The following is a 15,329-nucleotide window of genomic DNA, read 5'->3' as shown; positions in this document are numbered from 1 at the left end:
TCTCTTTCAATCCACATCAATTGTATTCCATTTTCAAAATACCTGAAAGCTCTGTGGTCATCTTGCCTTGCCGCTAGTCCAAGTTCCGTGTCCTTTCGAATAACCCATTCGGTAAGTTCCCGTAGGGATAACAAAAGAGCATTCCAATAGTCAGCATTGTGTTCAAGTCGATTGCGAAGGTCCGAGGTTCTAGTACAAATCGACTGCAATCATTGAAAATAAATTAGATGTGAAAAAAATAGTATTGGTATTTTTAGTGACTATTAGTAATGTGGAAAGATGGAATAAATTTTTCACTCACTTGCCATCTTCTTTCCATTTCATCTCCTCTCAACTGCAACATTAATGCATCTTCAGGAGCAAGAGAGCCTAAAAGCGCCAAACTCGAGTTTCTCAAAGCCTGGTGTGTCTGTGCCTGTCTTTCAATATCAACCTGAAGTTCCTTCAGCTGAAGAGCTGCCCTTCTTGATTCAGTTTCACCTTCTAAAGTCTCCACAACTGATTCAGCTTCACTGAGCCATGCTAGAAACTTATCCATTGAACGATCAAGATTTTGAAGGGAACTCAGAGCAGAATGAAGGAGCTTTCCCCGATTGATAATACAAGCATCTAGTCGATGGTAGTGTTGGTTTATGTATTCGGCAGCCTGCAAATTGGTATATTGAAAATATGCTTTATTGTCTCACACTGTATGTCTCATTGACAAGGTCTTGTGACTATAACGTGAATAATACATAGAATGATAAGATTCAGCATTGGCTGAGTGTGACTGTCTATTTTGTTTCAAGAATGTGCTGAAAAAAAGGATGAATCATTTTGAAAGAAATGGTGAAAGGCATTTGCTCCACTCAAATTATCAATGACTTCTCTCAATTTTTTAGCAAATTCAATAAAAACATTTCTTATTGCTGAGGAGAGGTGAAGAAAATTTAAATCAAGTAATTCTGTAATGTGTTCCATTGAAGACATATTCATTTTGTAGAAATTCATAATGAATATAAGATAGAGAAAATAACTTTTGTCTAATTTCTACTAAGATTTTTGTTTGTTACAACCAGTGTCAGTTTATTAAACCATTCTCAAGTGAAATCCCAAGAATGGTTTAATAAACCATCTCTGTAATAAACCATATCTGTAATAAACCATTCTGTAATACATCTCAAAACCAAAACATTAGATATTCAATGTTGAAATATTTGTGGGTTTTCTCAACTAACTTTGTGAAATGAACTCATACCTTTTTGTAACGACTTGTATCTTCATGTTGATGTGCTGTAATCAATCTCTGAGTCAACTGTTGAAAATGTTCTATTTGTGCTTTGAACTGGTGGAGTTCTGCATGCAAGCCTTTCTGCTCTCGCAGTTGTACCTCCAAAACGTCAGCAGTATGGCCTACAGGGGCCATTCCAGCTAATCTGGATTCCATTCGCTGAAGCCATACTTCCAAATCCAGTTTTTTCTGGTCAAAATTCTCTTCTTTCTTATGCATTTTCAACTGTTCTAACGGCAGACAAGAGATTATGGGCTCTGAACACTGAATAAATTAGTTTAACCACACTTAGAAATATACTGATATGCTTGACAAATTACAACTTGAAGAAAATTTTGAACTTGAAAAAAGTTATTTTTAAATACCCTCGTACACACACGAGGCTTTAGGATCTGATTTTGTAACATCACATCACAGGAAACTCAGTTTTAGGAAATAATTTCCTACGTGGTCTTGAATTGTTAAAGTATTCAAATTGATTCCGTTCTAGTCCATATTTGGTGTAATACACCACCGTACATGGTGAAATGTTAACATCAGGGCGATTACCTCAGCCAGCCGACCTCAGCACAGATCAATGTAGGTTGATGACCGCGCACCTGTCGTGTTTTTTGTTCTTACCCCGTACACAAATATAGGCCAAAAGATTATTCCACTTCATTATATGTTATGTTTTCATTCAGGATTTTATAAAAATTTTGAATCTTTTAATTAACCAATTAACCTCAATTGGATGACAGTAAATTGTTTGTACACAAAATGAAATTAGCTGCGAGGTTGCCATTATCTTTGGAAGTATTTAAAAATATTGAAGTTATTGAGTACTCAAGTGAAATTATGAAAACGGCAACGAAGAAATATCCGTACTTATTTACAGAATGCTATTGTAAAAATTAGTAATGATAATGCTACTGAATAACAGATGTCACCACGCAGTAGACAATCAGTGTTGCCATCCGAAATAGGTTTATTGTGAAATTTAATTTTATAATGAAATCTGTGATTACATTTAGTAGTTTGTTTATTTCTGCAGGTCTGCAGCTTTCTGCTCAACTAAATTTAGGGTTCGCATCTCTGTGTTGCCTTTTGAGTTCCATGTATTACTTATAGCACCTTTTTATCAAATATATAATCCATAACTTAATTAATAAGCATAGCTTTTAGAACGTAAAATCACATCCTCCGGTATTGACAAAAAACTCTTGTGTCATTTAATGAATTTCAATTTTTATGAAAAAAAAAATTATGAAATGAGAAAAGGTCAGTTTTCAGAAGAAATGTAAATTTCCTCAATTGAAATATGTTTATTTTCATTAATTTATGCATTCAATAAACTGGCCTATCGTTTTCAGTGTACCTACTTATGGGATACAGAAGAAGCTTAATTATTGAAAAATAACTGATTTCTTTCATTCGCTAACATTTTTAACAGTTTTTTAACAGATTGGAGAACTACTGTTTACCCGAGAATTTAGGCAAGTGAGTTTATTTATCGATGTTTAACGGGCATTTACAGTAGTCAAATACGTCTAATGAAGAACCAGAACCATAACCAGAAGAAAAAGACGGTGCATTTATTAGTGAGTACACTCATTGGTTGAAACATATTTAATTACTATTGATCGACTAAAACCGCGCATTGAACATTGCTCAATGAATTAAGTTGACCTTATCCGACAACGTATGCGTAATTAAATTGCTATATGATATATAACTGATGCTTTATAAAGCTCAGGTCAGACCTTCTTTGGAGTATTGTTCTCATGTATGGAGCTCTGCCCCCAAACATACCCTGAAGTTGCTAGATTCCATCCAGAAAAGAGTCGTCCGCCTGATTGAAGACACGAACATCTCGTGCAACCTTGATAGCCTGGAACATCGAAGAAAAATTGGAGATTTGTCTCTCTTGGCACATTTGATCCCACCAAGAGCGGTACATATCAAAAATATGCGACGGACTGTGGCTGGTCATCGTTTTGAGGTTCAACTCAGTATAACTCAAACTTCGTTGTTCAAGAATTCTTCCATCTGTAGAACTGCGTTTATGTGGAATAAACTTCCTGAGAACTTTTTTTTTCAAATGGATTCAATCTCCAGCGATTCAAATCCAATGTGAATCGCTAGTTTCGCACTGGCATCGCTTTTAGAGTGCCTTAAGGATTTTCCTCTACTGCTTGTGTGTTAGATTTGAAAAAAATGCCAATGTTCATAAATTGTTTATACTTTCTTGTCATGCAAATTATTCTTGTCATCCAAAAGTAGCTTGTTTGCAAACCAGTCAGCATTGCACTAACCAGGAAATAATTATTATGATTACCCATCAGCAAGAGGAATCTATGAAATTCTATCAAGGAAACTTGTTATCGATTTTGTATAGATGGAAATTTTGTCATGGTAGTAAAAATTACCACATGAAAACATATTCTTATATTTATACAAACCAAACCAAATAAAAACCAAAATATATCAAATAGTTGTTTGGATATTGTTATGATGCACTATTTGGAACCTTTGGTGCAGTAATGAATATTACTGGAGTTTTTTTCCAATACCAACCCGTTATTTTGATCACCTTGTGAAATATCTCTCCATATATGGAATCTATACAGGTTCTGCTTGCTCTACTAAAAACTATTATAAGCAACAAGCTTGTAATTTATAGTTAGTACAGCCTAATTATTAATAAACGCAAGTTATTTTATTAGTTGACTTATATTACCTTCTTTATATTGTGTTTGTAAATCATGAAGTCGAGCCACATGGCTAGTGTTGCGAGGTAATTTTCATGGTTAACAGCAGATTTTGCATGAGGAAAAATGGTAGATTGATACATGAAACAGTACAAAATATATTACTTACTGAATACGTAGTAATTTCCATTATTTAGTCATTTACTGCAGTAACAGTTGACCGGGCAAACAGTGAACACGACGCCGTGAACACGGCGCCTCATGTGCCATTTCTTCTTCATCTGCAGTATAGATACATTTGCATTATTCGTAGTTCAGTTGCATTGAGGTTTGTTTGCCTCTATTATGACATAATAATTAGGTATTCATCAATTACAAATACCATAACATCGATTGTCTTTGCGTGCACTGTGACGATTGTCAGAACCCAGCAAACCGAAAGTCCCCAAAGTGTTATTTTCTTTTTGAAAGTTATTTTGCTGTTCCGGCAAACCGACAAATCAAAGATCAAGAAAATGAGTCCAGCCGTTCTTGAGTCATTATTGGTGTAAATAACAAGATTTCTAACGAATTGATGGATGTAGCCGCTACTACGTGGTAGGAGATCATTATGAGATTCCATTTGAGATATGTTACATTCGATCCAAATATTTCAATAAAACTTTTATTAAAACACTCGTTTTGTAGTTTTTCTATATTTTATGTCAATTTGATAAAAATGGTTCATTAGTTAGAAATTATTTTGAAATATCTGAAAATGGACACTTATCTAATGAGATTCGTCTTGTCGTCCACGATCTACCAGTATTCTATTCTACCACTATTCGTAAAACCTTTCTATCAGGAAATATCGAAAGTGTCAAGTAAATGTAACACTGAATAAATATCAAGAAAGATAAAATTTGGTGGATTTGAAAAATTGAATTGTTATCGACATCCAGTATACTTTATTTACTGAAGGAAGCATAATTGGTACTTTTATCTCGAAGAATACTGAAAATCTAAATACTCGTGTCACTTTTTTTGAAGAGACAAAAAACATTCAAGAAAAAACTAAACCATGACTTGAAGCCATGAGACCAATGAAATCACATATATGTTGAACAAAATCTGTTTTTCCATTAACCAGCTTTCGCCCCCTTATAAACGACAATTTCCAAAAGCCGAAACTAGTGCGAGCTAAGGATTCTTAGCTGAAGATTCCTGGTATGGACAAATGTTAATGACATTTTCTTCACTCATTATGACGAATGATTTGAATTTTATATAGAAAAATTCATTTATTTTTGTATTTCTTTCCTATATTTAACTTTATTTTACCCCGAATGTATGTACTTCATAAATATTTTCAAATAGTTTTCTTATTTTTTCTGATTTTTATTCATTCTTCTTACACATTTTTCTGGACAATCTCAAATATAAACTGATGAAGTGAGAGGAAATATGAATGGTTGAAGTGATTGTTTTGTTGAATTTTCAGCAATAAAAGCAGTGACTAATTTTAAACATCTTATGAATCATCTACAAATTTTATCGCAGGTATTATTATTACTGAAGTCAATATTGAGTTAGACAGTACATTCCTATATCTTAGGAAATCGACGTCCTGTTGGTAGTCTTGTATTATTCTGACTATTGGAAGAAAACAATGAAAAATAATTGAGTTTTCGACAAATTTTTCTTAAAAAACAAACGAAAAATGTATAAAAATGTTTAATGTATCAACGCTAAAAGCTACACGTTGCATTCCTAACTTTCAGATTGTAAACGTAAACATTTTATTTGTGGAAACTACTTTAATTTTCTGTCAAAGAGAAGTGTCATAGACAGACTTTTTTAAGTGAATGTCATTCGTTTTTCTACCAAAGGAATAAGAATCAGAATAGTCCTCTCTTACTCTTTCGAACACCTTAACTTATGTCCGTTTCTCCAACGTTGGCAACATTGCGACAGCGGCTTGTTTCTCGCCATTACAAACGTAACTCAACAACCTCTTATTCTCTTTTCCAGTAAGGTTTGCCGGCGTCAGTTATTCACGGTTGTTTCTGTGAAAATCTCATAACATCTTACTATAATAATGGCTGATGAATATTTTTTCGGTAAGTATATAATATTTATGTTTGTATTAGCTATATATTTTCTCGAAGTTCGACGTATTTCTTTTAAAGTTGTAATATTATTTTGGAAGCCGGTATTTGCGCGCCATTACTGTTCGTCATTGTTTATTAAAGTTTTCATACTTTATTTCCAGCTTTAACCCTCACGGGAAAAAATAACGAAGTATGGGACCCAGAAGCGAAGGGGGCCGAAGATTATCAAGGAGGACATAAACTGATAATCAAACAAGCTTTGTTAGGACCTGAAGCTGCCGAAGGTTTGAACATTATTACTCTTACTGAAAGTTTTGACTATTTCTGTTATTGAGTTATTCATGCTTAAGATATGCAATTACAATAACATTTTGAAGAAATTCCTCCGCTAATTTTTTCAGACTTGGTAAAAATTAATTATTTTTTTTAGGTGAAGTCAACGTAGTTCAAGTGGAAGCTATGACTTGGAAAGATTCCGTTAAAATTCCAGTTGCAACCCTGAAAGCTGGTAGTCCAAACAATCAGGTATTGCTTGATTTGTCTTTCCCAGACCCTCCAGTAACTTTTTCGCTGATCCAAGGGAATGGGCCCCTACATCTTATTGGTCACCATTTAATTGGTAGTCCCATGGAAGAATTTGATGAATTAGAGGAAGAAATGATGGACGATGAAGAGGAAGAGGAGGGAGCTGTGAGTATATGAATTTTCCCTTTTACTTTTCCTTTCCTATAGTTATTGAAGTTATGGTAATTTTTTTTTAACAACTTTTACTTAATTTCGAAAAGATTTGTTGACTAATTAAATTTGGCCACTTTGAAGTTGAAATTGTTAAAAAATTGACCATTAGGGGAACTCATTTGTAATAAAAATTCCTAAGATGACACCTTTTCACTGTTGCATGTTGCCAACCTTTTATTCCTCTTTTTTCAAATGTTCTCAAATAATATAATAACACAATCATTTCTAGTTTGTTTTGTAAAACTGCCAACAGAACCAATGAAAAAGTACCTATTAGACGTGTTATTTAAGATTATAAACAATTTTGATATGTTTAAATATAAAAGAATAGGTTAGTTTTTGTGAACAAGCTTTTTGGCTTTCTACTTTTCATCATTACACTCATAAGAAATGCACATTTGAATCAACTGGTTTCAAAGTAATCAACATTGCATTGCAGGAAATTGAATTTTTTCAATTCAGTTTGTAATTTTTTACTGTTTTCATGTATTATGTTGTGTAGCATTCATATTCCAATTTCATAACAAATGTTTGAAGTACAAACTGAATAGGAAAAAGTGATTTTTGTGTAGTTCCAGGGTTCATATGTTTGAAAGTAGTTGTTTCCAATCTACCCATCATTTGTACAGTTGATTTTGAACTTGGTTTGGAAGTTTCCAACATTTTTATGTATGAAGATTGAGATGAAGCTTTTTTGTCAATTATGATGTAGTTTACTGGAAAAAATGCAATTTAATATTCTTGTATACAATGAAATGAAATTCACAAGAGAATTGAGGAATGCAGCTTACGATCATTTAAAGGTGTCATTTTTAGTAATTTTTATTACCAAAAGTAACTTATGCAGTGGCCATATATCTAATAGTTAAGCTGAGGGGCAAGTTTTGACTTCAGGGTCTAAAAGAACATTACATCTACATGTATTTTATATACTTACTAATATAAATGTGAAAGTGTGAACGGATTTAGATGAAACTTCACGTAAATACAGCTTATACATTAGAATAACATGTAGGCTACTATTTACAATGGCTTTGGGATATTTTGGTCATAATATAACGATAAGTGTTAAGTTAGTCAGAAAAACTCTTGCTCCCTGAGAGCTATCTTGGCGTGCGCTACCTATTCCATTGGAGTTACATGCCGATAATGTACCGTAAGATTAAGATTGTTTATCTTAAATAGTTTTAAATAAAAGTCTGCCATAGAATATATCTATCTCTTATGTGGTACCTACTATATGCAAAATACTGAGCCATGAATAAAATTCAATTGGCTATTTTTTTAAAATGCACATTAAGAATTGATACAATTGTTGTTTTAAGTATGCAATATAATATATAACTTTGTCATTAACTTGATACAACGCAGTAAGTCATTATGCGTCGCGTCTACTGTAAGACGGTGGGGGACGATGCTCAGAAACGATACACATGTTACTCCTCAATCAGTCAAGGTTCATAGTTGATGAATTTAGTTTGGTTGACATCTTACATTTAAAAAGTTTAGAATTTAGAATTGATTGCTACCTGAACTATTAGAATTTCTTACAAATTCAGCTATTATTTGTCCAACAATGCAAATAACTTAATTTGCTCACAAGCATTCGTTGGAGGAAAGACTGTTAGTGCTAGTTCATTGTGGCCGTCGTCATCACTGTCTTCGAGGGATTGCAATAGTTCGTGCAGAGTGAGGCCTCTATAAAAAAAAAACGTTTATTTGCCTACTGTTCTTTTGAAAGAACTCTGAGAAATGTTGCCTCTATAAATACAAAAAAATGAATATCTCTATATTTTATATCATTATTCAATGAATAATGTTATTATAACAAAATATAACGAAAAGAGCTCATTTGTATGGATAGAGTAAACAACAATACTCACCCAACCGACATGAAGTCGAGTGGTGTGTCCATAAATTGTATGACTCGTTCATAACCTGTTTACTGCTAACTGTGCCTGTATTATTATGAACAATACATCAGAATATCGAATTCAATTGGCGCCATCTAAGAACACTCACTCAAACTTTGCCGAAACGCATTACAGAACTCTGGTTTATGTATGTCCTTATGGAAGGACAGTAGACACAACTGGGTTAGGAATGTTATGTCACGCTAACTTTTCAGACAGCAAGGAATAAAATATGTTATTGTTATGTTTTCTCAAAGTGTGATGCTGGTAATACAAATTTCACTGGAAAGTTGTTTTGCATGCTTGATGAGCTGTTATTACTGCACAACTTTTGAAAAGGAAATATAATTTGTTGAGAGGAGCATCAGTTGATCTAAAAAATTTGTCTTTGAGAAAAATATGTAGTTGAGGGTTCAATGCAATTGAAACCAGTAAAATGTTGACAATTGTGCATACATACATGTCAATGAAGTATTATACAAGCAATATCATAGTGCAAAGAGCTATTTACCCCATTATGTTCAGGATTCATGGTTATCCTTTGTTCCATATGCTCAACTCCTTGTGTTCTTAGCTTTTGTTCATTGAGGCAAACAAGGCCAGTAAATCCATGGTTTATCTGTTGCCATTGTATCTATTTTTCCTAATTTATTATCTACTTTGTTATGGAAGTATAGCTCTGTTGAACCATTCACGGCCGATTTCATAATCAATATCTAAAGTCCACTTTACCGAAAGGAGACTTTACACTAAAGTCCCCTTTAAAGTAGCTGTTGCCGTCATTTGGTTTCATAATTAATATTAAAGTGCCCTTTCCATAAAGTATCTTTTAAGTAATTTTTAAGATGTTGGTCAACCTGGAATTCATGGATTTTGACAAGATTTGTCATATTTGACGAGTATTTAAGTTCAGTGTTTGAATAAGTAAGGTTAAGAGTTGTGGTGTTTGATGTTTTTGTTATTTGTATTTGTGAGGACGATTGATTTGGACTGAAATGGAAATGGTAAATAATAATAAGAAAGTTCGCTCGTCAAATTTTTCTCGGGAGGAAGAAATGAATTTAATACAAGAAATTGAAAAATTCAAGCATATTTTAGAATGCAAAACTACTAATAAAGTAACGAATGCAGAAAAGGTATGTATTACAAGTACAAGCAATTTTAAAACTATATATATCTATGTAGTTAGATACCTCAATATTAATAAATTTAAATATGATTTTAGGAAGAGGCATGGCGCAAAGTACTTTCCAGCTTCAACTCCAGAAATATACAAGTGAGAAGTATATCTCAGATTAAAGCAAAATTTGATAATCTGAAAACAAAAGCTAGAAAGGATGTGGCGAAACAAAAATCATATATGACGGGAACAGGGGGTGGTCCCGCAATAAAAATTGATTTAGATCCTGTAACAGAAGCAACCCTAAATATAATAAATATGAAAACGGTGGTGGGTTTGAATAACAGCTTGGATAGCGATTTCATAAATGTAATTACATTTTTTTATAACCAAATCATTTTGTTTTAACAGTTACCAAACTAAAATTTGGTTAATGGTTAAAAACATTATTTCTTTCATGATTTTATCTGTATTGGTTAGGGCAATAAAATTAAATATTAATTGTATGTGGTATTATAGGATCTTGGAATGGATGCATCATCTTCAGTTTTAAAGGAAGAACTTCTAAAAGAATATCCTCAAGAATTTGTTGTAAGTAAATAAACCGTTTTTTAAATGATAATATATTAGCAACCTGTTAATAGTTGTCAACATAAATTTGTTATTTTTTGTCTTGGGAACATACTTGTATAATATTAATTATTCTGAATATATTGTTACAGGATTCAGAAATGACAATAATTGCAGCAGGAGAAGCCAAAGATGAAATGTCAGAGATTTCTACGCAATCAGTAAGTTATAGATTTTTTTCACTACTAATCCATAGTTCGGAAAGACCTTTTATTTTGAATTGAAGGGTTTATATTTTTAGGAGTGATTAATTTTTGGGAAAGAAATTTTTTGGCTTTCTACTACTTCTTCTTGATACAAAAATTATGTGGGAATCTTCCAAAGAAAGGAAAGAAGTAATCAATTTGAAAATAAGTAACTCTATACATGGATGTGTACATCATGCAAAGAAACATCTTTCAGATAATAACTGGAAGGAAGTCCTCCTGAAACAGCTATTTTCATATAAACATTGAATTACATTACAAAGTATCTTCTGTATAATTCAGTATTCATTGTTCAGTATTGTTTCGAAAGAATTTTTTTCTGTCGTGTAATTCAATGTTCATATGAAAGTAGCTGTTTCAGGAGGGCTTCCTTCCAGTATGTGTCTGAAAATTGTTTCTTCGCATGATCTACACATCTATGTATAGAGTTACTTATTTTCAAATTGATTAGTTCCTTCCTTCCTTTCGAAGATACCTACATTTTTTTTTGTATCAAGATGGAGAAGTAGAAAGCCAAAAACTTTTTTTCCCAAACCTTTTAATTTGTTATGCTGATTAAAGCTAATATTTAAGTTAGGACCTCAAAAAATGTAATAGTACATTTGCTTTTAGATAGTACCTGAATTTACTGAAGAAATTGTATTGGAGGAGAACCAGATATCACCTCCTACATCAGTGACACCCTCAGGGAGCATGTCTAGTAAAAAAGTGAGTTTTGAATTGTGTGTGGTACAGTTGTAATTTTTATTATATAACTCTTGTCTGTTCCCAGCAAACGCATATTAAGAAAAAAATCGATTGGAGTAGTTATGCACCTAATAATTTAAAAAGAAAAGCCAACGGAAAACTACACCCAACCAAAATAAACCCGTTATATAATGCAAAAGAAGATTATTATAAAAAGAAAAAGGAGCTTCTTGAAAAAACGGTAGAAGCAGAGGAGAAGGAGAGATCAAGGAGAAGGGAGAGAGAAGAAGAAGAACATTTTAAAAAAATGACTTTATTGGATTTAGAAATCAAATTAAAAGAAAAACAATTAAATAAATTAAATGTTTCATAAAACTGATTTTTAATTATTATTAGTATTTACAATCTAGCAAAATGTTCATTAATTATCAAATTCCTTATATTTTCTGCTATATTTGGATTATTTTCCATGGGGGGTAATACATCCTCATCGTCTTCCTCTATTTCATCTTCTTCAGTAAAGTTATCATTCATATCAATGGCAATGTTATGAAGAACTGCAGTTGCGACTATTACTGCCATTGTGGTTTCTAGTTTTAGTCTCATGCCAAACCTCAAAACGGGAAATCGTCTTTTCCATAAACCGTATTGACGCTCTACTACATTTCGAGTCCTTATTATAGACTCATTGTATAAATTTTCAGCAGGTGTTCTAGTTTGTTGTAACTTAGTCATAAGATATGGCTTTAGAGAATATCCACTGTCACCAATTAGCATATACTGACCAAATACACCATTTTCAAATTTTTGCTTTAAACTGCTATTATTAAAAATTGTTTGGTCATGCACCGATCCTGGCCATCTCACAACAATATCTCTTATTTTCAATTTAGCATCGCTTACTGTCTGAACATTTAATGCAAAATAAGATTTTCTACATCTGAATATTTCTGCATCATTTCCACCGGGAGAATCAATTTTAACTAATGTGCAATCAATTGCTCCAATGGTCTTGGGAAATGAAGCTATTTCATAAAATTTTTCAACTGCTTCTTCCAATTCCCTTTTATTTTCATACATGCGAATGTGTTGTCGGGCTAGTGAGGCAATAGCAATAGACACCTTTTTGATAATCCTGCTAGCTGAACTTCTAGACACTCCCATAAAATCTGATACGATTATTTGCATATTTCCTGATGCGTAGAATCTTAAAGTCAACAATAATTGTTGTAATGGTGTAATGCACCCACCTCTAAAAAATAAATAAATTTTTTTATAATTCTGTTAATAATACAAATTTTACAACTTACTTATTAGTAGGTAACTGAATTTGTTCTTTTATTTCATCTAGTAGATACAAAACAGTTTGTTTTTTTAAGCGAAAACGTTGGTAAAAGTCAAGCTCATCATATTTTTCGAAGCAGTCTGTTCTTTTCCTATACACTTTTGGTCTTCTAGTATAAATAAATTCTTCATCAGATGAACTTGAGCTAGACGTTTCAAAATTATTCATATTTTTATGATTATTATGGCTAAACGAACACAAAACTAGCAAACGTAGCGAGTAGCACAACAAATAACAATTATTAAAATTGAGGTTATGTTGTAGTTAAATGACACTTTAGCGAGTTGAAGTAGAGAAATCGACACTTTAACTTTGAAGGACGTTTTTGGCTTAAAGGACACTTTAACTTGGTTATGAAATCAAAAATATTTATTAAAGTATCATTTAAAGTTAAAGTAACCTTTATGTTTCTTTATGAAATCGGCCGTTAATCTATCTTCTGGCATATAATTTCCCAAGTAACTTTTTAGATATTTCAGTAACTACTAATTTTTCATTTGGTTGTAATGGTTTTAAGGTATTAGAACCTTTCTGAAACCAATCTATTTAAGGTATAAGGTATTTTGTTCAATCGATTACCTAATTGTTTTGTAGAAATTTTTATTGAATATAGAATAAAGAAAATAACTTTTGTCTAATTTCTACTAAGTTTAATATTTGTTACAACCTGTTTTGGATTATTAGACTTGAAAATGGTCTAATATACTGCAACCAGTCATAACAAATAATAAACTTAGTAGAAATTAGACTAGTTATTTTCTTTATTCTATAAGGTATTTTGTAAATCACTTTATTCTTGTCACATTTGTTAATTTACTTAAGTATTGAGATGACAAAACATTATTTATTTAGGTCAGTTTCTCTGAATTTTTTTCACAAAAATCATATTTTAATAATGTGCATCAAATCACAAAATTTTTAGTAAAACCGATTGCAATGAAATATAATCATAGCTGAGCATATGAGATAACCGGATTAATGCTAGAAATACATTTATATTAATTGAATATGTCACTGATTGATTGAAATTGGATCCAATTCATTTCCAAATTACTCTCATGATGTAAAGCAACCAGATTTTAACTCAGACACATAACTTAACATAATTTATATTTGATATTTCAATAAAAGTGAAAGCCATAAATATTAATTAACATACTGTAAATATGTTTTGGACAGAAATAATTAAGATATTGTAAAGTTCATTGACGTTGCCAACAACATCTGCCATTAACCTAGAATTGTGTCATTATCACTGCCATTGGAAATACCTACTGATGAATGTCAAAATAGAATAATTGTGTTATTTTTTTTTACCATAAAACCCACTCCTTCAATTTTACACACAAATACTGTTACACTGATGATTGTTTCAGTGATTTCTAAATATTATTGGGGAAAGTATTTTAAGGTTTATTCATAAAATTCCTGTTTTTAGGAGGAGGGAGGTAATACTAATAGAAAACGAAAATTATCAAATGGAAAGTTGAAGGTGTGAATTTGAAACAGTATTGAAATTCTTTTCATGGTTATATTCTATATTTTCAGGAGGAAGAAGACGAGGAAGAAGAACCAAAAGCAAAAAAAGCCAAAACTGCAACAAATAGTAAGGGCAAAACACCAGTAAAGAATAATGCGAAGGCTGCTGCAAAAAAATAATTTAGTCTAAGTTTTTCTTTTATAATTTAGTTTTATGTCTTTCCTGAATTGTAATTGTAGATCAGTATAACAATTCTGGTGGGAAATGATTATGTTGCAGTGTATGACGTATTTGTGAAGTTATTTTATTCCAAATGTAACCTCCTCTTTTTATGTGAATTACTCTTAAGCCCAATATCTAGATATTTATTTCAAGTTCAGTTGATGTAAATATACATTCTCATTAAATTAGTTTTTTTCTAAATACTGTTTTTTCTGAGGGAAAGGGTAGTGATGAAATTGAAGCTAAAAAAATATTCGGAGAGGTAAATTATATATTAGGATAGATTGAAAAATTTACATCAGCTGTATTCCATAAAATTCTCAACTATTAATATAAAATTCATACTATAAACTTGCATCAACTTAGTATTTTCAACAAAGATGGCGTAATCAATCTTTTTTTATCATTTTCAAATGTTTTATTCAATTCTGAATATTAACAAACCCTTCAATAAAGAATTGAGTCACCAACTGTTCATTTGTCAGATGATCAAGTCTTCACTGGCATACCCACATTATAAATTTAGGAAAAAAATTGTATCAAATCTGCTACAGTGTAAGGATTATTATTACTTATCTTAACAAAAAATCATTGAAAATTATGTATGCTGCAAATTTTGAGTCTTCCGCAAAATTTGATATATTATTATGGGGATTGTAGCTGCGTGGCATCTCGAATATATTTAGAATTCAAAAAAGGGTGATGAGAACAATGTTCAAATTAAAGTACCGCCAATCTTGTCTGGGCAAATTCCAAGAAAATTACATATAAGTACAGTATATGCACTGTACATTTTATGAATGTGTAATAATAATAATAATAAATATGCTTTATTGTCCAAAGAAAAACTCTTATTGACAAAGCTTTGGTGAACATTTTGAGAAAGAAAAAACATAGTCAAGTGCATGAAATCAGAATATCGGCTAGTAGATTGATAG

General features: G+C 31.7%; 3 protein-coding genes across 4 annotated transcripts in view; 2 read left to right on the top strand and 1 right to left on the bottom strand.

Annotated features, from left to right (window-relative positions):
* Dys (Dystrophin) overlaps nt 1-2,043 on the bottom strand; it is a 30,308-nt gene extending 28,265 nt beyond the window's left edge. The window contains exons 1-3 of the mRNA XM_023164110.2: nt 1,238-2,043; nt 302-646; nt 43-203 (exon numbers count right to left, since the gene is read on the bottom strand). Of these exons, the coding sequence (XP_023019878.2) occupies nt 43-203; nt 302-646; nt 1,238-1,489 (758 nt within the window). The 5' untranslated portion in view covers nt 1,490-2,043. The remainder of the gene's footprint in view (nt 1-42; nt 204-301; nt 647-1,237) is intronic.
* Nucleotides 2,044-5,897: 3,854 nt separating this feature from the next.
* On the top strand, nt 5,898-14,592 carry Nlp (Nucleoplasmin). Of its 2 annotated transcripts, XM_023164114.2 has the most exons (5): nt 5,898-6,059; nt 6,212-6,334; nt 6,481-6,740; nt 14,128-14,181; nt 14,238-14,592. In XM_023164114.2, exons 1-5 carry the CDS (start codon nt 6,038-6,040, stop codon nt 14,346-14,348), a joined length of 570 nt encoding a protein of 189 aa, XP_023019882.1. In that variant the 5' UTR covers nt 5,898-6,037; the 3' UTR covers nt 14,349-14,592. The 2 variants fall into 2 exon arrangements, with proteins under 2 accessions (XP_023019882.1, XP_023019883.1); XM_023164115.2 differs by lacking the exon at nt 14,128-14,181.
* On the top strand, nt 8,344-11,717 carry LOC141480645 (uncharacterized). The gene is made up of 6 exons (XM_074170832.1): nt 8,344-9,837; nt 9,927-10,190; nt 10,341-10,412; nt 10,544-10,612; nt 11,270-11,365; nt 11,430-11,717. Exons 1-6 carry the CDS (start codon nt 9,697-9,699, stop codon nt 11,715-11,717), a joined length of 930 nt encoding a protein of 309 aa, XP_074026933.1. The 5' UTR covers nt 8,344-9,696.
* Nucleotides 14,593-15,329: the final 737 nt, after the last annotated feature.

This window comes from Leptinotarsa decemlineata, unplaced genomic scaffold, assembly GCF_025532065.1.
Source record: "Leptinotarsa decemlineata unplaced genomic scaffold, Ldec_3_MD MMD2_tig00000008_RagTag_RagTag, whole genome shotgun sequence".
In the NCBI taxonomy this organism is placed as follows: Eukaryota; Metazoa; Arthropoda; class Insecta; order Coleoptera; family Chrysomelidae; genus Leptinotarsa; species Leptinotarsa decemlineata.
Note: the sequence above shows the minus strand (reverse complement) of the source record. Positions and strands in the feature narration are given on the sequence as shown.

Coding starts and splice junctions, on each gene's coding strand:
- LOC141480645 (XM_074170832.1), top strand. CDS start 9,697: ATGGAAATGGTAAATAATAATAAGAAAGTTCGCTCGTCAAATTTTTCT. Junction 9,838..9,926: donor AAGTAACGAATGCAGAAAAG/GTATGTATTACA, acceptor ATATGATTTTAG/GAAGAGGCATGGCGCAAAGT. Junction 10,613..11,269: donor CAGAGATTTCTACGCAATCA/GTAAGTTATAGA, acceptor ATTTGCTTTTAG/ATAGTACCTGAATTTACTGA.
- Nlp (XM_023164114.2), top strand. CDS start 6,038: ATGGCTGATGAATATTTTTTCG. Junction 6,335..6,480: donor AGGACCTGAAGCTGCCGAAG/GTTTGAACATTA, acceptor TATTTTTTTTAG/GTGAAGTCAACGTAGTTCAA. Junction 6,741..14,127: donor AAGAGGAAGAGGAGGGAGCT/GTGAGTATATGA, acceptor TCCTGTTTTTAG/GAGGAGGGAGGTAATACTAA.